General features: G+C 54.6%; 1 protein-coding gene across 1 annotated transcript in view; it reads left to right on the top strand.

Annotated features, from left to right (window-relative positions):
- SLIT1 (slit guidance ligand 1) overlaps positions 1–13930 on the top strand; it is a 159793-nt gene extending 145863 nt beyond the window's left edge. The window contains exons 28-37 of the mRNA XM_056120767.1: positions 261–358; positions 1273–1412; positions 1542–1635; positions 4789–4926; positions 8253–8490; positions 9584–9714; positions 10108–10262; positions 11710–11998; positions 12574–12785; positions 13356–13930. Of these exons, the coding sequence (XP_055976742.1) occupies positions 261–358; positions 1273–1412; positions 1542–1635; positions 4789–4926; positions 8253–8490; positions 9584–9714; positions 10108–10262; positions 11710–11998; positions 12574–12785; positions 13356–13594 (1734 nt within the window). The 3' untranslated portion in view covers positions 13595–13930. The remainder of the gene's footprint in view (positions 1–260; positions 359–1272; positions 1413–1541; positions 1636–4788; positions 4927–8252; positions 8491–9583; positions 9715–10107; positions 10263–11709; positions 11999–12573; positions 12786–13355) is intronic.
- Positions 13931–21906: the final 7976 nt, after the last annotated feature.

Genomic DNA, 21906 nt, shown 5'->3' with positions numbered 1-21906 from the left:
ATTGAGATAAGAGCATGTAATTGACACGGAACTGACTTGAGCGTGTAATCAACTATACTCCACAGTGTGGAGGGTATAATTGACATGAGAGGTAGTAAATGTCTAGGTCATCTCTGGGAAGGTGTAATTGATATGTAATCCACCTGTAATGGACGTGATGCTCTTCTAATGACCTCCCACTGGCCCCAGTGGGAGGGAGCTATCTCACCCCAAGGCCAGCTCTCCCAGGAGGCCTCCGCTTGCCCGCTCTCTCTCCCCAGGGCCGGGACTGTGCGGTGTCTCTGGATAGCTGTGCCAGTGGCCCCTGTGAGAACGGGGCGACCTGCCACTCTCAGGATGGCGAGGGTGTGGCCTTCACGTGAGTTGCCCTGCTGGGGTGGGGAGGGGGGTGCTGCCCCTCTGACATAACGCTCTGCCAGCAGGATGACCCAGCCCTGCACTTTGGGAGGAAATGGGATGGGCCTGGGCGAGCTTCCCCACGTGGCCTTACTGCCCCCATCCCCTGTGCAGAGCTGAGAGTGGAGTGGTGGGGTCCCAGGTGGGGCCCCATACTGGGAGGGTCTCGGGACCCTGTTGGAAACTACTTACAAAATCCCATATTCATTCACTTTTGAAATAAGAGTTTTTCTCATTGTCCTTTCGAGGACTTGGCAGGCTGGACTCTGGCTGGGAAAGGACAGTTTAGTGGGGGATTGTCACCGATCCGGAAATTAGTTTCTCAGATCTCTTGGACCCACCAACTACTTGGGAAACCCAAGGTGCCCCTAGGATCGTGCGGCTGAGCTTCTGACTCATCTCCTGGGCCCCTACATGGCCTGGTTCCCTCTTTTCCTCACCCGCAAATTTGGTGTGCTCCAAATTTGATCTCCATTTCCAGAATTAGTAGGGAGGTGGACACACCCCCTGCCAGGGGACTGACCACAAGGCTGCCCCTGGCTCCAGATTTCTACATACAACACTGCCCAGCTGCCTTCCCTTCCCTTCCGTTCCTGCTTCCCCATGTGGGGTCCTTGGCTAACTCATTACCACCTCCAGGAAGTCTGCTTTGATCACTTCTCCCAAGAGGGGGGCATCCTGGGTCCCTTTGTCAGTGCTGTGCTACCCTATACTTCCCTCCTCTGCTGCCCACTCTCTCCTCCTCAGCTAGACCACGAGGGAGTCCTAGGCTATGGGAGTGGGGGGCAGGGGGTTCCTTACTGACACCGGGGCCAAAGGAGGGAGCAGATCTCCACCCAGGTCTCACCCCCTCTCCCTCCTCCCCTGTCCCCCCAGGTGCTCCTGCCCCACTGGCTTTGAAGGACCCACATGTGGGGTGAACACAGATGACTGTGTGGAGCACACATGTGCCAACGGGGGCACCTGTGTGGATGGTGTGGGCAACTACACCTGCCAGTGCCCCCCGCAGTATGCGGGTAAGGGTGGGGTATCCCAGCGTGTGCGTGTGAGGCAGGGACGGGGGGGTGGCTGGGCGGGCCTGCCACCTTGGCCTTGGCAGAGCCCAGGGCAGCCTCTTTCTGCCTCTCCTTCCTTCTCCCCCCCAGGACGGGCCTGCGAGCAGCTGGTGGACTTCTGCTCCCCAGCTCTGAACCCATGTCAGCACGAGGCCCGGTGTGTGGGCACCCCAGATGGGCCCCGGTGAGTGTCACCCACTTCCAGGGCCATGGGAAGGGCTCGCGCTGGCCACCTCCATCACACACACACACACATACACACACACACACACACACACACACACACACACACACACACCTCCTTGCCTGTCTGGTTATGGCTATGTTGGGCTTCTAAGAGGGGTGCAGGATCAGGAGGTTTGGGACATAGCTGATGTCCCAGTTTGCTGCAGGACCCTGAGTTGATGACTCTGGGCCTTTGTGTTCTCATCTGCAAAATGGGTGACTGTGAGGAGAGCAAATGTAGGGAAGTTTGTCTGAACCCCCTTGCCAGACCTCTGTGCCCCAGAACTAGCTGGTATCATTCCAAAGCTACCACCCCCAGTTACAAAATTCACAAAACTCCCCAAACCAAAAGACCCTGCTGAAAGCCAAGCCCATCTGACCGGAACTGTGTGCCGACTGGTGATGTGCTGGTGTGCCGACGTGACGCTACTTACCACCCTGCACGGCGGGAATCCAGAGAGATTTTGCTGCAGGAATGTGAACGTGGTTTCTGCTTCTTGCCTGAGGTTATTTGAGGGAGAACATCCAGCGGTGCCCAGCGGTGCACTCCTGCTGCAGTGCTCGGGTGCCCTTGCAACTCCTGCGTGCACAAAGCATCCATTGAGTCATCCCTCCTTGTCTGACTCAGGGACCCCGTGAGGGGGTTTGAGAATAGGCCCTGTCAGCACTTACTACTTGTCCAGAATACCCCAAAAGTTTTGAATTCTAAACCCTATCCGGTCAGGGAACTGCTCCCCGCTTCCTTCCCTGCTCCTGGGAATAGCTTCAGTGAGCCAGAGAGAGAACCAAGGGGACAGGGGTGCGGGCTCTGCGTGCAGGAAGCCTGGGGCCCACCCTCACATCACATGGTCCCCTGAGCAGCCGCACCAGCAGTGACACTCCTGAGCACAGAGCTGGGGTAGCCCCTGAGCACTGACAAAACCAAAAGGTACAAATGGACGACGTAAACGGACAGCCGTGTGAGGTGGTGGGCTCTGGACCATGTCGCTCCCACCTGTGGCGTTCCACAGTGTCCCCTTCACCTGGCACACAGGACCAGGGAAGGCTTCTTCAGGTCTGTGTCTAGGGACTTTAGGAAGCCGGGGGGTGAAGGCCGGGGTGAGAGTACAGTGAGTCTGTAGGGTGTTTGCCTTGGACAGGGCCGACCAGGGTTCAATCTCCCTCATCCCATATTGTCCTCTGAGCCCACCAGGAGTGATCCCTGAGCCCAGAGCCAGGAGTGAGCCCTGAGCACTGACAGGTGTGGCCCCCAGACCAAAATTGAACAAAAAAGAGAAGTTAAGATGGACTGGAGTGGTCCAGGGAGCCAGAGGCTGACAAGAGTTGCCTGCAGATACCAGTGTATGTGTGGGCCCCAGTCAGGGGCTGGGGGCTGCACTGGTGTGTCCATGCAAGCAGTGGACAGACTGGCAATCGGTGATGGGGGTGGTGGTGGCAGGTTTGGTGGCACATCTGCTCCTCAGAGCACCAGACGTCAGAGGGAAGAGGAAAGCAGGGTGGCTCGGTGCCCGGACAAGATGTGACGCCACAGAAAGAGCGGCCAAGGGTGTGTGGGCACATTCCCTCTGAGGCCTGTTCGGGAGGAAGGAGCCTGTGTGGACCTGGAGCCCGGCCAGGTCCATTCACTGTGTGAGTGGTGGAGACCGCGGGAGGGGGTGCCTGATGCATATGAAAGCAGGAACCGTGGCCTAGGGACTGTGGGGCTGTGCAGGTGACAGCTGTCACACACCCCATTGCTGTGATCCATTGGCATGGTCAAGATTAACAGTGACACATCAAAGAGAAAATGCCAGAGAGCACAGTGCTCTTTTGTGCAGTGAGAATAAATATGGTAGCATGAAATTGGTTCCAGGGATGTGCCGTGCGAGCGCGTGTGTGTGTGTGTGTGTGTGTGTGTGTGTGTGTGTGAAGTATCTTTTCTTTGTTGTTTGGGTTTTCTTGGGGGCAGTCGTAGGGGGTGGGAGGGTGATTGCCACACTGCTCTGTGCTCCTGGCAGTGCTTGAGAATCCTGTGTGGTTCCATGGATTCAACCTGGAGTCGGCCGCATTCAAGGCCAGCACTTGATGCCCTGTAATGCCTCTTCTGCTCTGTGGTTTTTGTTTTTTGTTTTTTATTTTGGTGGAACCCAGACACCACCACCCCCCCCCACACACACACACCCGGCTCCCCGCTACTGAGATTCTCAGCCAGCTGGGCCAGGGGTTCACGGTGGTAAACAGACAGCTCCGAGAACCACGTCATTTGGGGAATCAAACCAGGATTGGGCGCAGGCTAGGGAGCGCCGTGACCGCGTGGGGCCGAGTGCCAAGGGCAGGAGAGCATACTCCCAGCCAGGCTGTGTGCTGGAGCTGTAGGCTTTGCATCTTGCCGTCTGGAAGGGTTTCTGCTCAGTCAGAGGGGGAATGTTCACCGCAGGCTTCCTGGAGGAGGTGAGGTAGAAGCCTGTATCAAGCACTGCAGGGAGAAAGAAGAGCATTCTCGAGTCACCACAAGTGAAGGCAGTGATGTGGGGGCAGTGTTTGCTGCCGGTGGAGACAGCTGTGACATTAGACAGCTGTGACCGCTCCCCCTTGATATTGGGGACCATCTGTAAGGCCAGACGAACAAGGGTGCAGGTGTGTGCTCTTTAGTGGGCAAAATACTGGCTGAATGGATTGTAAGGGGTGGAATGAAGCCTGGGGGTGGGGGTGGAGTGGAGGGGGGTTGGCTCAGAGTCAGGTTGTCAGGAAGGGGAGTTGGCTCTGGCAGGGCGTCTGGGTGTGGAAGGAGGCAAGGCCAAGCCCCCGGGATCCAGGACCCTGTGCTGGGGAATGGCTGAGCATCGGTGGTGGAAAAGGGTCTGAGGTTGGCCTTAGGGTGCTGTCAGCAGTGGACGGCCTCACAGACCCTCTCCTGCTGCTGGGTGTCTGTCCTCCCAGCCTAAAGCCCTGCCCTGCGCCACACAAGCTCTCTTTTCTCACCAGAGAAAGCTCCCAGGATGGGGCTGGGCTGCTTGAGCTTCTGGGGGGAGGGTGACCATGGACCTCCCAGGATCTGCATCATGCACACAATCCCCCCTCCCCAGCTCACCTGCGGGGCTGTGGACTGAGTGCACCCCCTGTCCACCCCCAGGTGTGAGTGTGCCCAAGGCTATGCAGGGGACAACTGCAGTGAGAACCAGGATGACTGTCGGGGTCACCGCTGCCAGAACGGGGCCCGGTGTTTGGACCAAGTCAACGGCTACTCATGCCTCTGTGCCGAGGGCTACAGGTGAGCACCCCGAGGGAGGTAGCGGCCCACAGCCCCAACATGGCAGGAGGGCGGAAGGGGACATCTGGGAGTGTGCTCCTGGGGACCATGCCTGTTAACAAACATGTAATGTTTGGGGCACTTCCTGGCCCCTAAAGAGCATCTGGGTTGCAGATGAGTACTGTTGGGTGGACCAGAGGGCGAGGCTTGTTGCTTTGCACATCTGAGCCCTGGGTTCACTCCCCAGCACCACATGGTTCCCTGAACAACCGGGAGCAACCCCTAATAGTGATCTCATAGTAGCCCCCAAATGCTGGCAGGTGTGGCCCCCGAAACAAAACAAAACTCTCTAAAAACAGACAGGCACTGTTCTATCCTTTTCCCACCCTCTGTGGGTATGTGTGACCCTAGAGGTCGTTCACCCTCATCTGTGGCTCAGTGGGAGAGCACTTGTTTGCATGCACGAGGCTCTGGGTTCGATCCCCAGCACCACAAAACAAAATTTACCCAGTTAAAGTCTGCGGTTCACCGGCTTTGGCTATCCTCAGAGCAGACATGCACCACAATAATTCTCAAAGGTTTCCATTACTCTAGAGGAGCCTTTTCCAGAGGGGGTGATCCTATCCCTTAGGGTACACTGGAACAATCGCTGGGGGCAGCATAGCCTTGGATGCAACTAGGGGCATATTCTGCTTGCTTGAAGAAGGCAGATGTCTGAGGGGACACTGAGTGATTCAGTTCTTTGAAAACTGGGTGGTAGGCCAAATAGATTTGAGAATCTCCAACTTAGCACCAAAGACTTATTAGCCACCCCAAGCTCCCTCCAAGCCAGTCATCAGCAACCTTAGATCTTACTATCGACTCGGAGACTTGCTCATTCCAAGTATTTCTTATATCTGGAATCATATTTCCCATATTGTGACTGGTCGCTTGGCGTGGGCAGAGAGCAGCTGAATCGCTTTGCTTGCTGCGGTCAGTACTACTCCAGTCTCTGTAGATAGACGTGCACGTTGTGTATCCACCTGCCCACTGGCATTATTTGGCCCGTTTCTACTCCTCTCTGTTACTAATGCTGGTGAGCATCACGGCACGTTCAAGCACCACACCATGTACGGACTTTTGTGTGGATGTGTGTTTTCAGTTTTCTCGGGTGTGTGCCGAGGATAGTTCTGGGCCTGACTGTCTAGGGAAGTTCCCAGCTGTTCTCTAGAGGCTGTGGTTTTTGCATTCTCTCCAGCACTGTCCAGCGCTGGCCGCGCTTGTTTCTTCCTGCCTCTCTTCTGGTGACTCTCCCTGCTATGGGAAGTGGCATCTCGTGGTCTTGATTTGCATTCCGGAGATGACTAAAGCCTGTTTAAATCTCTAAAATTATCTATTCTAGTCCTTTCCCCCATTAAAAAAAAACAAAACATCAAGGTACTGCTTTTTATTCAGATGTTGACCATTCCCCCATTTTAAACTGAGATGTTTTCTTTTGGGTTCTGGAGCTGGTAGAGCTCTTTATGTGTTCTAGATTCCAGTTCTTTATCAGATACAGAATTTACAAATATTTTATCTTATTCTAGGTCTTTTCTTAATAATGTCCTTTAATGCACAGTTTTACATTTGGGTACTGATTTATTTTTTTCTTTTGTTTCCGATGCTTTTGGTGTCCTATCTAAGAAAGCGTTGCCCAGTCTAAAGTCATGAGGGTTTATCCCTAGGTTGTCTTCTAAGAGTTTTACAGTTTCAGTTTATAAAACTAAAATTGGGCTTGAGCAATAGTACAGCAGGTAGGGCGTTTGCCTTGCATGCGACTGATCTGGGTTCGATACCTCTGCCCCTCTCTGAAAGCCTGGCAAGCTACTGAGAGTATCCCACCTGCACGGCAGAGCCTGGCAAGCTCCCCATGGCGTATTCGATATGCCAAAAACAGTAACAACAAATCTCAAATCTCACAATGGAGATGTTACTGGTGCCTGCTTGAGCAAATCAGTGAACAACGGGAAGACAGTGCTACAGTACTATTGAGGCCATTGAACCATTTTGAGTTAATTTTTATAGAAGCATGAGGTAGCCTTTCCACTTGGATGTTTTGCAGGTTGATATCTAGTTGCTCCAGCACCGGTTGCTGAAATGACTCTTCTTGCCTCCCCCGAGTTTTATTAGTATAATCCATTGACCATAAGCACAAAGCTGTTTCTGGATTCTTGGTGCTATTGCATTGAGCAGAATCCTTATGTAGGCTAGTACTGTCTTGGTTACTATTGATGTTTTGTATGGGAACTGTGAGTCTTCCAAGCTTTGTTCCTTTTCAAGATTCTTTTGGACTCTGGATTTCCATATGAATTTGTAGTGAAGCCTGTGCATTTTCTGCAAAGATATCAGCTGAGATCTTGATAGGGATGGCATCAAATCTGTCCTCAATTTAAGCAGTATTGCCATTCGGGGGTGAATGCGACAGTTGTCAGTAGCTACTCCTTGCTCTGCACGCAGGAGTCACTCTGGATTAGGGAGAGTCCATGTGTTGCCGGGGATCAAAGCCAGGCCTCCCACAAGCAAAGCCTGAACTTAGCCCTTCAAGTGTTCTCTCTGGACCCCAAGTTTTCCTCTTTGCAGAATGGGCATGATAAAACTTGCTAGAGCGTGTACTGATAGAAAGAGCACGCGCTTCTGAAATTCAAATGTGTGTTATCTACAGCCACCCCTCTCTTGAAATTGCCCAGAATCTTGTAAAACCACAGTTGAAGCAAGTTTCCCATTTCTGACAAATGCCCAGATGTTATGAATACTTTGTATTCTCTTGGGAAAGTGTGCGTGTGTGTGTGGTGTGGATGTGTTGCATGTGGAATGTGGTAGTATGTGTGTGTATGGTTGTGTGTGTATATTGTTGTGTATGTGTGCATGTGGCTATTGGGGGTTGTATATTTGGTGTTTATAATGTGTGTATGGTTGTATGTGTGTTGTGTATGTGATTGTGGGGTATTGTGTTGTGATGTGTATCTGGTTGTGTGTATAGTGTGATGTATGTCTATGTGTGGTTGTGTATGGTATTGGGGGTTGTGTGTGTATGGAGTGTGAAGTGTGTATGTGTGATATGTATATAGCTGTGTATGGTGTTTAACGTGTGTCTTTGTGTATGTGTTGTGTGTGTGATGTGTGTCTTGTGTGTGGTGCTGGAGGTGACCCCAGCCTTCACACATGGGCATCCTTTGCTGCCCAGGAGCTTGGGCCTGTCCATGAGCGTGTCTGTCCGTCATGGGGCAGATTTCCGCAGCTGTGCCATCCGTAACTTCCTCCCTGATATCGTGGGAAATGCCCCCCGCCCTTCTGCCTGGCCCTCTCTGACCCATGGCCTTTCCTCCCAGTGGGCAGTTCTGTGAGACCTCTCCAGGCCCGCCTGCCCCCAAGAGCCCGTGCGAGGGGACCGAGTGCCAGAACGGGGCCCGCTGCGTGGTGCAGGGCAGCCGGCCCGTGTGCCATTGTCTCCCAGGATTTGGGGGGCCTGAGTGTGAAAAGCTTCTCAGCGTCAACTTCGTGGATCGGGACACATACCTGCAGTTCACCGACCTGCAGAACTGGCCTCGGGCCAACATCACGCTGCAGGTACGTGCCTGGGGGCTCAGTCACAGAGGGCAGTGCTCTGGGTTGGGGTCCGCATGCCAACTCGAAGCTGCTGATGCACGAGAAGGCCCTTGGGTCACACAGCCCATCTCACAGAGGGCTGAGGTGTGGGGTCCAGAACCCTCCCCCTCATTGACCTCCCCCCAGCACCACTTCACAGCCATAGATGGGCCTCTCAGGCAGCAAGTCCCCACCCGGGTGCCCAGGCCCTGCTGTGCCCTCTTGGACATGCCAATCCCACCTCAGCAGCCTGTGAGCTATAGGACACTGCTGTTCCCTAGGGAGAGCCGAGGCCAGCCTACTGCCTGGATGGCACTGGACAAGACAAAACTTTCTTTGTGTCCCCAAATTTCATTCGCTGTCCCAGATACCACGTCTGTCTTCTCCCCTCTCCTCTGTCCTTCTCTTCCTTCTTTCTCAGAATCTTCATTTCCTCAAACATACGCACTCTGTTCTCCGTTCTTTGGTCCCCAAACTCCTGCCCTCTTAGACTGTCCTCCCAGGCAAGCCCCGAGCACACCTGACCCCTTGGCGAAGCCAATTCGCGGAAACCCTCAGCAACGGTGTCTTGGGCGCCTTTGCCCTAGAGGTGGATTAGTCCTCCGTCCCCCTGCTGGAGCCCAGCTGCAGTGTGTGTGAAGTCAGCTCACATCTGGGTCACATACCAGCTCTTCAGTAGAAAGTGGGTCAGAGAGGGAAGAGGGACCGGGAGCATTGTAGAAGGATCTAGAACACCAGCTCTTGCTTGCTTGGCTCCAGTGACAGATATGGTCTCGGTGCGGCTCCTTCCAGGACTGGGCAACTTGACTGTTAAAGAGCCTTCCTGAATGTTTCTCTCTGCTGCTCCCAATCTGGGACCCAAGCAGCCCCCCGAGGCTCACAGGAGGGGCTGTCCCTCTCTCCCATCCCATCCTGTCTGACTTACCTGCTGGCTGGGAATGGAGGGGATTTGAACTGGGGCTTCAGGCTCTTCAGCGCCACCTAGCCGGTACACGGCAGCTCTGCCCCAACCTGCCAGCCTGCACTACACTGTAGGGGTGGGGTAGGGTGGCAGAGAAATGCCCTTGCCCACCAGGTGTCGACGGCTGAGGATAACGGAATCCTGCTGTACAACGGGGACAGCGACCACATGGCGGTGGAGCTATACCAGGGCCATGTGCGCGTCAGCTACGATCCGGGCAGCTACCCCAGCTCTGCCATCTATAGGTGGGCTCCTCCACAGATCCCATTCCATCCGCCTGGGGCTCTGGGGCCTGGGGTCTTGCTGGGGAGGGGTTTTCTGGGACCAGAGCCTACTTGTCCCCTAAAACCATCTAGTCCAGCCCAGGTTGGGTCCGAGCAGGATACTGCCTCCCCCCGCCCCGCCCATCCTCATCTACCAGCAACCCACAGAGGGCTCCTCGTGCTCCTGCCCCCAAAGTCCGTTTTTCCAGGGGTCTCAAGGAGGGGAATGGAGGGACCAGGCCGTAGGAGATGGAGCCCCGCAGTCCCCTTCCTGACTGCTGTTCCCTGGGAAGCAGCTGCTGGACTGTTACCACTTCAAGGGATGTGCCCTGTTAGGGGTAGTCCAAACTAAAACTCATTCCGTTCTCCTTGCAGTACTGAGACCATCAATGACGGGCAGTTCCACACCGTCGAGCTGGTCACCTTCGACCAGATGGTGAACCTGTCCATCGATGGCGGCAGCCCCCTGACCATGGACAACTCTGGCAAACACTATACACTCAACAGCGAGACGCCCCTCTATGTGGGAGGTGAGCCCCTGGCTTCCTCGTGCAGGGTTCCTCATCGGGGGACAGGGATGACCTGGCCAGGGGGCCTCTTTCTCTTTGCTGCTCTAGCCTGAGGCCCTCTTGAAGAGGTGGCATTGCGCTGTGGGGAACATTCCAGGAGGGGTGGTGGCGGTCATGGCTAGCATTTCCTGCACGACCCTCCCTCCAAAGTGTGACCAAGTAGGCTGCAGGGGAGGAGGGACGAGGAGCTGGGAGAGATAGTACAGCAGGTAAGGCATTGGCCTTGCAGGCAGCCAACCCCAGTTTGATCCCCGGCACCATATTTGGGTCCGCTGAGCCTCACCAGTAAACCCCACAAATCAAGCAAAAGAATAAAGGGGGGAACAGTGGGCTAAGGCTGGGACTGGCACCTTAACTCCTGCTCTGGCCCAGATGAGCTTACTATTGGGTCCATTCCCAGTCTCAGGGCCCTTGGAAACCCGGAGTCCCTGCCCGAGCCTGGGCATGACTCCCAGAATCAGCGGCCCCCACCCTGACAACCCGAAAGGCTTTGACACTCAGGTCTGCTCCCTTGGTCTGCTGCTGCAGGGGTGCGGAGGTGGGAGTGGGGTGCTCCGGGGCCGCCTCCCAGCTCTGCTGTCACAGCACAGCACTGGGCAACATGAGCCAAACCCTGAGTACTGGGGGTGGGGGACAGGTGGGGGTTGTGGGGAGATGGAGAGAGGGACTGTGTGTGGCTGTGTGTGGTGGGGGTGGGGTGGGGTGTATGGGCGTATGTGGGGAGGGGTTAGGAGGTGAGGGAAAGGTGTGTGTGGGTATGTGTGTGTTGGGTGGGGTGTGTGTTGGGGTGGGGGTGGGTGTATGAGGAATGGGTTTGGGGGAGTAGGCATGTGGGTGTGCGTGCGTGTTGGTGGGGTGGTCGGAGCGGAACATGTGTGTGCATGGGGGCTGTGTGGGTGTGTTTGGGGGTAGGTGCATGTGTGGTGTGATGTGTGGGGGTGGGGTGTGTGGTGGTGGGGGGGTGTGGGTATGCGTGTGTTGGGTGGGGAGGTCGGGTGTGTATGTGGGTATGTTTGGGGTAGATGTGTAGGTGTGTTGCGTGGGGTGTGTGTTTGTTGCAGTGTGGGGTGGCATTGGGTGTGGGGTGCTGTACTCAGAGCGTACACAGAAGCGGAGCAGCCCGGGTGCCTGAGTCCTTGTCTGGCTCCTGCTGTGTCCGGGGTGTCTGGGAGATAGGGCTCGTGTGTCTGAGGGGAGGACGGAGCCCCGGGGTCCACCAGGCGCTGGAATTAGGAGCCTCCTGGCAGTTGCTGAGCTTTTCCCTCGTCCCTTGCTTCTGGACCCTGCCAGGAGGGCAAAACCCTGCATCCCGGGTCACGGAGATCAGGGCCTGTGGCGGTAGGGATGTGGGTGGCAGGCGACACCCTGCAGCCCGGGCGGAACCCAGCCAGCTCTGCCCCCGCCGCAGGGATGCCCGTGGACGTAAACTCGGCCGCCTTCCGCCTGTGGCAAATCCTCAATGGGAGCAGTTTCCATGGCTGCATCCGCAACCTGTACATCAACAACGAGCTGCAGGACTTCACCAAGACGCGCATGAAGCCGGGCGTGGTGCCGGGCTGCGAGCCCTGCCGGAAGCTGTACTGCCTGCATGGCATCTGCCAGCCCAATGCCACCCCTGGGCCCGTGTGCCACTGCGAGGCTGGCTGGGGGGGCCCGCACTGTGACCAGCCCGCCGCTGGGCCCTGCCACGGCCACAAGTGAGCGCACCCCCACCCCCAGACCACCCCAGCCCCTTCCCCAGGGAGGGCACTGCACTCACCCTGCCTGTCACTGGGTGATGACAAAGGGTGGCAAGTGAGTGGCCAGTTCCTATTTGGTTTCATTTTCTGTGTTTTGGGTCCCATCCAATTGTGGTCAGGACTTACTCCTCTCGGTGTACTCAGGGACCTCTTTCTTTCTGGCTTCCTGCCCTATTAGCAAGACACGACCCCTGGGAACACACACAAGATGGTGTATGCCCTCTCTGTTCCAGCCTTGGGGACATAACACCACCCCGAGGGCTGCAGAGACAGTTCCGGGGAGAAGATACTGGCCTTGCCCGTGACTGGCCCAGTTTGGTCCCAGGGCATGGCATACCTATGGTCCCTGAGCCCCTTCAGGGGTGACCCCCGAGCACAAGCCAGGACTTAAACCCTGAGCATTGCTGGGTGTGAGCATCCAACCACCAAAAATGAACTAAGGAATAGCCCCCCACCCCCCGAAGCCCAGGCCGGAGGGGGCCCTGGGTTGGGACGAAGCCCACCTTCACAGTGCCTTTTCTCTGTCTCTGCAGGTGTGTCCACGGGAAGTGTGTGCCCCTTGACGCCCTCTCCTACAGCTGCCAGTGCCAGGATGGGTACTCGGGTGCCCTGTGCAACCAGGCCGGGGCCCGCGCCGACCCGTGTGGGGGGCTGCAGTGCCTGCACGGCCACTGCCAGGCCTCAGCCACCCAGGGGCCACACTGCGTGTGTGATCCTGGCTTTGCGGGCGAGCGGTGCGAGCAAGGTCAGGGCACCCCCTCCTGAAGTGCCAGCCCAGGGTCCCGCCCCCCCTGCCTCGCTGTGGGGGGCCTAACTTCCCCGCTCCCCAACTCAGAGGCCTCTCGGCGGCCCCCACCCTCTGCACCTTGCTTGGCCAATGGGCTCCCATGAAACCCCCACCCCACCCCAAAGCGAAGCCCTCCCTGGTGCCCCTTGCCCTGCAGGGTCCCTTCGGCTTGGGGTCTCTTACACGTCGGAGTAGGAAGCCTGAGGTCTGGGGGTGCCTTTCGAGTCCCGCTCCTCCCCACAACTCCCCCGACCCCAGCCCACTTGGCCAGGCCGGCTCTGCTGAAGTGGAGGCCACTAAGGCCGCCGCGCAGGGCAAGTGGGAAAGATGGGGACTCGGCCCCATCCACCCACCCCTGGCACGTGCCCTCTGTCGCAGACCAGCACCACCTCTCCTGGGGGTCCCCACGCTGTGCATGCGGGAGGGAGCGCGGCCCCGCGCCCACTGCCCACCACCGCACACTCCTGGGCCTCTCCCTGCGCCCCGGGGCGCACCCTGAGCATGTCTCTTGGTGTCTGTCCCATCCAGAGTCCGCGTGCCGGGGGGACCCCGTCCGGGACTTTCACCAGGTGCAGAGGGGCTATGCCGTCTGCCGGACCACGCGGCCGCTGTCGTGGGTGCAGTGCCAGGGAGGGTGCCCGGGCCACGGCTGCTGCCAGGGGCTGCGGCAGAAGCGGAGGAAGTTGACCTTTGAGTGCAGCGACGGGACCTCCTTTGCAGCCGAGGTGGAGAAGCCCACCAGGTGCGGCTGCGCCCCCTGCGCCTAGGGCGGGCCGGCGGGCCGGCGGGGCGGGCCAGGGGGTGCGGGCCATCCCTGGGCCAGCTCCTGGGCACCCGCCATCCTGCCTCTCCGAAAGTGCCTTGCACAAACAGGCGCTTAATAAATGTTTCTTGGATGAATGTGTGCGTGAGGTCAGGCCGAGGGGTGTGGGGCGGTGGCCCCCCACCATGCCCGCGGCCTGCTTCAAAGAAGACAACTGGGCCCTGTGTTTTCTTCCTGTGGGACTCACGGCCTCCGTGGGACACGAGGCCCCGCCCTGGCTCGCTCCCTGTTGCCTTGGTTTTCCCAGCTGTCTATGGGGACTTCCAAGGCCAAGTCGTGGAGGTGCAGGGCTGCTGCCTGTCGACCTAGGAAACCCCCCTGCCCTCTGCCCCTCACTCCAGGCTGGTGGCATCACAGCGCCTGCCCACCACCCTACCACCATCTGGACCCTGGAGTTCTGAGATGACCACTGTCGCTTCGAGAAAAGGGATCTGTGGGGGTTGAGGGGGGCACAGAAATGGTCACAGGGGCTGCTGGTGGGGGGAGAAACACACCGAGAACGTAGGGGGCTTGACTCCAGCAGACTGACCATCAGCACCGACTCCGGCCATAAACTGCTGGGGGACGTTTGGCCCAGGGACCAGCTGCAGGAGACACACGTCCGGCAGCCTGAGTATGGTGCCCCAGACTGACCACCTGGGTGCGCCCACTGCCCGCCAGAGCACAGCCACTACTTCTCCAGTGGCCACTCACCTCACCCCCTCCTGCCACTGTTTCCTATGTGGTCTCTGGATACCTGGGGTGGCTGGATGAGCGGTGTAGGCCCTCCCGCGGGGGTCCCGGAGTCCAGAGGAGAGGATGATCCGTGGTCCTCCAAGTGTTCATGATCGCGGGCGGTGCCAGTGATGCAAACTCACCTGCCCACCTGGATCTGGCATCACTGGAGTGGCAAAGGGCAGGACTGTGAGGGGTGCTCATGCTCTGAGCCTTCAAAGGATCCGGGGTTTGCAGAGTTCTGACACGGGAGAGGACATGAATACAGCAGAGGGGAGCCCTAGAAAGGTGGCCTTTGCGCTCCGGCTAGAAGCCAGACCCCTGCCCCGGTCTCCAGCGCCACTGGGGGTTCCTGGCATGTTTCTTTGCACCTCCATCTTCCACCTGCAGAGATGAGGTTGGGGAGTGCAGAGGGGTACAGAGCCCAGCATGGGTCCCGGGGTGACCCGACCCAATCTGGACCTGGGCCCTTGCACTAGGAGAGCCTGGCCCGGCCAGGACAGCAGATCTAGGCCTGCCGATCTGAGCTGTTTGGGTGCAAGGCCTCTCCTATGCCCGGAGATAGCTGCCCGCATGGTGGCCTAGACCTCTAACTCTGGCTTTTGGGTCATTCTGGTAGTGCTTGGGGATTGAATCTGGGCCTCCGAGGTGCAAAACATATATTCCCACCCTTTGAGCCGCTCCTTGGCCTGGTTCCAGACTCCTGATATGTGAGCAAGATCACAGCCTCCTCCCTGTGTTGACTGCGGCCTGGGCTTCTCAGGGCTTCTCTTAGGGCTACACAGTGGACTCTGCCTCTCACCGAGTCTCTGGGACCCTCGAGGGCAGAGCAGTCAACTTAACCCCTTCACAGAAGAGTGGTGTTCCAGGGGCCATGGCCCTGAGACCACACATCAGCGCCATCCCTGCACCGCCCAGAGCAGGCTCACTCCGCCCCCTGGGCTGTTGGGTCCCTCCTCACTCCAAGTGAGGTGATGGCTGCCAGGAGTTTGCCCCCAGGCCCCGGGAGTGGATGAGCTGAGCTCAGTGAGCTGGAACCCCAGGCCTCCCTGCACTCCTGACCCTGGCTTCACTGCACACTGACCCTCTGTGGAGATGAAATTGCAGATTTGCCTCAAGAGTGAGGACAAGGGGCTGAATTCACCCTGTGCCCGGGCCCTACTTCCCTTCCATCTGGCCACCAGCCTGCAAGCTGCAAAGGACTGGATCACCCCTCAGCTTGCCTGTTCCTGGGGTGGGGGCCCACATCCCAGAAGAGGGCCACCCTGAGGGACCTCCGCTGATTCACCTCCATGCCTCACCACCCCTTGGGCCCAACACCTTCCTTCCACGTTGTCATTGTCACCATTGGCTAGTTCCATGAGCCTCACACCAGTTCCCGGCTCCCCCGGAAGGCGTCATGAACGGGAAAGGCCGGGCCTGGTCTCCTCCTTGCCTGCTGTTAGCCTAACCATGAAAGTATCTCTTTATACAGAATACGTAACAGATTCTAATATATATTTGTATTTCATTTTGTTATAGTATTTTTATATGTTAAAGTCAATACCAGTGTCGTGTTTTGATTGTGACCTTTTGTTTGGGGGTTTCTGTAGTCTTGTGCGGGTCCTGCTTTCTAAAGAGACTGATCGGAAGAGGCCCACGAGGTCGTCGCTCCTTCCCCGAGTGTCGTTCTAGAACATGTTGGATATTGTCTGTTGTCTTCCATGTGAACATGACATTGATTCACTCAGGTTCTGCCTCATCGCTCTTTCTCTGCCCTTAGGACAAACCGGGCTGCTCGAATGGGGGGGGGGGGAGGGGCGGTGGTGAGGGAGGGAAACCGGATGAGGCAGGGTGTGGAATGACAGCCCCCAAGTGAAGCCCTTCATCCCCCGAGCAGAGCCACCCTGCCCTACCACCTGCCTCTGATGATGCTCCATGAAGGAGCGTGGCTACTCAGCTAGCTCCGGAGGGTGCCCAGGTCTGCTGCCAGGGCTGTGGGTCTCAGGATCCCGACTCAGTGGTTCTGATGACAGAGCCACACTCCTGAGCTCTAGAGCTCATGGCTGAAATTGGTGCCAGGATAGGAACTGGCTTTCCACAGGACAGATCACGGGTATGGTGGCACATAAGCCTTCTCTCAATGACCCCGAGTCATCCTGAAAAGGAGTCATGCTCCAAGCTGCCAGGGTTAAAGGACTGGGGGGCGGGGGACATTTTCCAATCTGCTGAACTTGCTCCAGCTGAATTCTTACTGTGCGTCACTCTGGTCAGTTCAAGCCAGAGGGCCAGAGAGATGGCTCAAACGGCTGGAGCATGTTTTACTGTGGGAGCCCCAGGTTCAATGCCCAGCACTGCAAGGTCCCTACAGCAAAAGAGCCTTGGCCCCCAGCACTGAGCTGGGCGTAGCCCCTGACTGCTGGGTGTGGCCTAAAGGCAAAAAACCAAACCAAACCAAACCAACTGATCAACTGCAAAACAACAAGAAAAGCTAGAAGTCAACTTTTCTTTAAACTCTCATTGATGCAGCTTTTAACACTAAACGAAACATACTGGAGAGACACCAGATTGCAGTGCCAGACTTAGAGTGGCAAGCTTCAGTTCAAAAGACATGGGTACATAAGAATTGGACAACACGAGGGCGGCTCAGATTGCCAACCAGCAATGCCGTGTGCCCCTGAGACAGGGACTAACTTGGCTTCTCCACTGTTCTGTTGTGGAGGCCCTCAGGGTCAAATATGGCACGTCCCCTGGCCCTGAGCCAGTCACCAAGGGATAAGGTCTTTGGGAAAAGGTCTATGATTGGACCTTTTGAAAACTAGGACCAGAGTAATAGTACTGTAGGGAAGGGGTTTACCTTGCATGAGGCCGACCAGGGTTAGATCTCGGGCACCCCCTGTGGTCCCCTGAGCACTGCCAGGAGTGAATCCTGAGTGGAGAGTGAGGGGGTAACCCTTGAGTACTGTTTGGTGTACCCCCTCCCGCAAAATAAAAAACAACTACAAAATAATGATGACTAATCTGGAAGCAGCTAACTCCCAAATTCAGAAGAAAGGGCAGGCCAACATGCTGACATGCTGTTACCTGGGTGATCTCACTAACGCGTTGGGTGTCAGCCAAACTATTAGTAACATCAGCTGAGCCACACCCTCAGGGGCCCTCTCACCTTTCAACCGACCCATCTCAAGAGTTGAAAGAATGGAATAAAACAGGCCACAAGAATGAGAAATGCAAAGCTTTCCTCCAATTTCCTGCCTTCCCTGAACATGGGCTGCAAGGGCCAGGGGTAGCCCCACCCTGGTGGCAGAGTGTGAGCTCAAGTCAGCCCCTCTTCCTCGGGACCAAGCCCTGACACCCTTCCAACTCGAAGGGCAGTCCCAAGGACTCATCCCTTGATTTCCAACACGGTGGCTGCCTCTTGGTTCCTCTCAGGAACTTCGCTTGGGGACAGGCTACAAGTAGGACGTGGAGTTTCACGGTATTCTCTGCCTTTCCAGAAACTACACAAACACAATTTAATATCAAATAAGTTTAATACGCTGCAATAAAATAAGCGCCTAGGAAAAGCTCATGGAATAGATGTCAATGTTAGAGAAACCCCTCGCACACACACATCCTCTAGAACCATACCCCACCCCTCGAAACCAAACAGGAACATGGGACACAACCAAGGGAGTCCTGTGTGCGGGTGGGCCCACAGGGCACCCTTCTCACGGGAACGGGAACACAGCTTCCTCCCTGGCCTAACAGGAAAGTGAAACACAGAAGCACAAAAAGTCCACAAGAATTCAAGATTGAAGAAACTTGGTACATATTCAAAGTTAAAATAACTCCAACTTTTATAGCTATACATATTGTTTTAAAGCAACTTAATATATTTTTAAATTTCATATATACACTCTCGAAGGTTCTTCAGGTGAGGTATGTAAACATTGTCTAATGAAAAAAATTTTTTTTCAATGTTTCAAACCAACAAATTCACAGCATACATTGAATTTTCATCCATTAAAGACACAATATTTTCCTATACCCACTAACATGGTGGAAATCCAGGCCTAAGAGATACACAATGATCATCCGGACTACCATCTGCAGAGCTCTTCTTCTGCTGCTCTCTGGGAAGGCCGCCTTCACCCAGGTCAGGGCACACACTCGAAGCCGGGATGCGGGGAGGCCCCCCAGAGACGCTCTCCTTGGGGATATGGATCACTAGCTACAACTCACGAGACAGCAAAAAAGGGGCACATCTGAACAACTATGAGACTGACCTCAGAAATGACAACTATTGGAGGAAGCAGAAAGACTTGGAAAGGAACGGCAGATTCATCTTAGAGCTCCCTGAATCCACAACTGGATCGGCAGCCCTTGTCCTAAACTCATTCTGAAGGGTAGCGGCCTAAACAGAATACAAACCCAACACGGCACCTGAGCTTCAGTTAAGTTGCATGGGCCTCCTACGACCCCCCCGGCCCCTCGAGGCATTCGGTTGAGCCTCAAACAGGAGCCTGGGCTGTGCTTTTCATACAGGTTGGGGTTGAATTTCTTAATATCTTTATGCATGTGGGAAAATGCCATGAGTTCACAAAAAAACGCCCAAAGTCTACATACAGACACTGGCCAATTGGAGGAGCTCAATTTTGAAAACTACTTGTTCCCTGAGGGCAAACAGCAGGCTTGAGATTAAGTGAGGCTAAGAGGGGATTCTTCATTACAAGGTAATAAGACTTGGGGAGCCTCCGGCCAGAGTTCTCTTTTACCCCACATCATTTACAACGACCCTTCCCCGCCCTCCCACCACAAGTAGTCACCTTATCAATGACACAATATAGGTTCTTTTCTTTCCTCTTGCCTGCGCTCAGGCAGAACAATGGAAAGTATTATCCTAATGCACCCACTTCAATCTAAAAAACACTAGAGAAAAGTTCCAAATGCCATCATAAATACAAAAGACATATTCCAAAAGCCTAAAAGACTACATTATTCTATAAACGGTTATCTGGGTATGGGGGATTCTTCAAAAAGTTTAGGACGGCCACAAGGAGAAGCTGCTAAACAGCTTAAAGGTCTGTTGGACTGGACACGCTGAGACGGAGGGACTGGAGCCCTCCACACCCTGACCTACGGTGTGAGCGCAGACACAAAGGGACGGCGACTTACCAAGCCCAGGCACAGAGGACGGGAAAAGAGCGGTCCTTAGAGTTGAAATATTGAAACGGTCATTTCTGTTAATAATGTAAAGGTTTTCACATTTACTCCCTAACCAAATGAATTTAGCCTCAACTTGATTCGGGAAACTCCACAAACTCATGCGGGATTGCTAGTTTTTCCACCTCTGTGCCCCTTTTGGGATGTGTCTGTGGCTGGCTGTTTTCTCATACATTGCTAGAGGCGTATGATGTGAAGAAGCGTGCAGACCAACAGAAGCAAAAATTCAAGTACAGCAACCTCTCCGACAAAGGCAAGAGGTCTTAGCAAGAGCTGTTCTATCCCTACCCTATCCTCTGAGTCAAGGGCCAACTTGGAGCCCGTAACAAATGCTATTACCTAGGATTTTATTGCTTATGGGCAACACATCAGAAAGAACACCTAGAAATCTGCTCTGCAGATCTGGGGGCCCACCATGGACCAGCTTATCATACATATGTGCATGTATGTGTATTTGCATATATACATATACATGTGCACATGTATACGTGTGTATGAACGTAACCAGATGAGAAGGAAGAAGGGACACTTAAAGCTTGGACTTGATGTTGCATTAGAGATCCAATGCCCCAAACAGCTCTCAACCTGCTGGTTTTGTTCTTTCTCCATGTGTGATCTGTATTATGAAAGAAGTCCACTGCTCAAAATAGATTCTTCTGCACTACTACAATGCAAACCAACATCACTCAGAACGTGAATCTGTGTACAGCACATGTAATAAATATTTTTAAAAAAACTATTTACATCATTACTTCTGTGAACATTTAGGTGAAAGCAAAATTTATTTCTTCCTGCACAGTTTAAAAAAGTTCTGTCTATTTCAGTGCGAAATTCCCTGGCACCTAGTTATCCATTCACATTTCATCTCAAAATCGGATTTGCTTACAAAGAGTATCTTAGAAAAAACATTCTCCAGCAATACTGTTCAGGTGTCCTCCTCATTTGTTTAGAAAAGACAAAGGGAGGCCATGAGTCAGTACACAAACTATGGTTCAAAAGGATGACTAAAATCCCTGTGTCCAGTCCCAGGCTCGCTGCAGTACCAGGCTACAGTTCTCAGTCCAGCCATCCGGGCAGAATGAGAATCATGAGAGAGACAGGTGTGCCCAGGGACAGGGCATAGGGGGGAACGTGACCATAAAGCATGGGCTCCGTTACAACGAGGCAGGCTGTGGCTCGCAGGCCAGAACTCCTGATTAGTAAAGCTGCACACATCTTAGAGCAGATGGTCTTGTTCTGTAACCATCAGTCACAGGGGGCCTGGCCCACATCTGCACAGATGTTCCCTGCGGCAGGGTGCACACTGCACTCAGGACAACTGTCAGCATGTGGAAGGAAACATGCTTCTCTCCCACAAGGAATGAGAGTGGACAGGAGTCTCCCACAGACACAGGACAGACTCAGACACATCTTAATGCTTTCTTGAAGCAATGGGCCTTTTTGCCTCCCTTCCAATCCCGAATATGGCCTGCTAACACCCCTGCCCAGGCTGAAGGGAGCCACTGGAGGTGAAAGTGGGCATTCTGAGGCAAGTCCTGAAGCCATGCTAGGTATACAGACTGGACGGGGGTGGGCGGAGGGGGCCAAATCCTTCTGGGACGGGAGACATAGGGAAGATGTACTCAGGTTCCAAATCTAGGTAGCATCTACCCCAAGACAATGAAGGGTTCCGGGCACCACTCCCTTTGCACCACTGTGCTGTTAGGGGTGGGGTTCAATGGCTGAGCTTGGAAGTTGAGGAGGATGGGTGGCTAGAAAAACACTTTTTTGGAAAGCCCTTTTGACAATTTAATTTTTTGTTAAAATAAATACTCTATAGAGGCATTTGAGCAGGAAAATATCACTATTTACAGAGGAATAAATTCCACAGTGGTGTGTATAAATATTATGTGCATTTTAAACCATAGTCACTAACAGTCTTCCAGAACTATAAGAATGTCCAAACCACTGCTGAAAATAACAACCTTAAGCTATAGTGGTTCTAAAACTAATCCCTATCTATCGTATAAATGTACAAAATTATGCAAATCTTGCTTGTATAGCATCTTTCCCACAAACCAGCTCCCAAATACTCTAGCTTTAACCATCAGACAACATGAGGTGTAGGTTACAGAAAATAACAGAAGTGGAAAAATTAAGTATAATTTCACTTGGACCCCATGGCGAGATGAGAAAAGAGTTGTGACAAGAAAGCCTTCTACTATGACACACGTGTTCCGTGAAGCACTTGGGAGACTGTCCCAGAGTAGACACCTCCAAGGAGGCAGATGGTGTAAGCAGAAGAGGGAGATGAGACGCCAAAGGTGGCTCTTCAGGAGGAGGAGGAGGTGAGCCAGGCCTGAGCAGGCTTCACCGACT

Source organism: Sorex fumeus, unplaced genomic scaffold (genome assembly GCF_029834395.1).
Source record: "Sorex fumeus unplaced genomic scaffold, SorFum_2.1 ptg000043l, whole genome shotgun sequence".
NCBI lineage: Eukaryota > Metazoa > Chordata > Mammalia > Eulipotyphla > Soricidae > Sorex > Sorex fumeus.
Note: the sequence above shows the minus strand (reverse complement) of the source record. Positions and strands in the feature narration are given on the sequence as shown.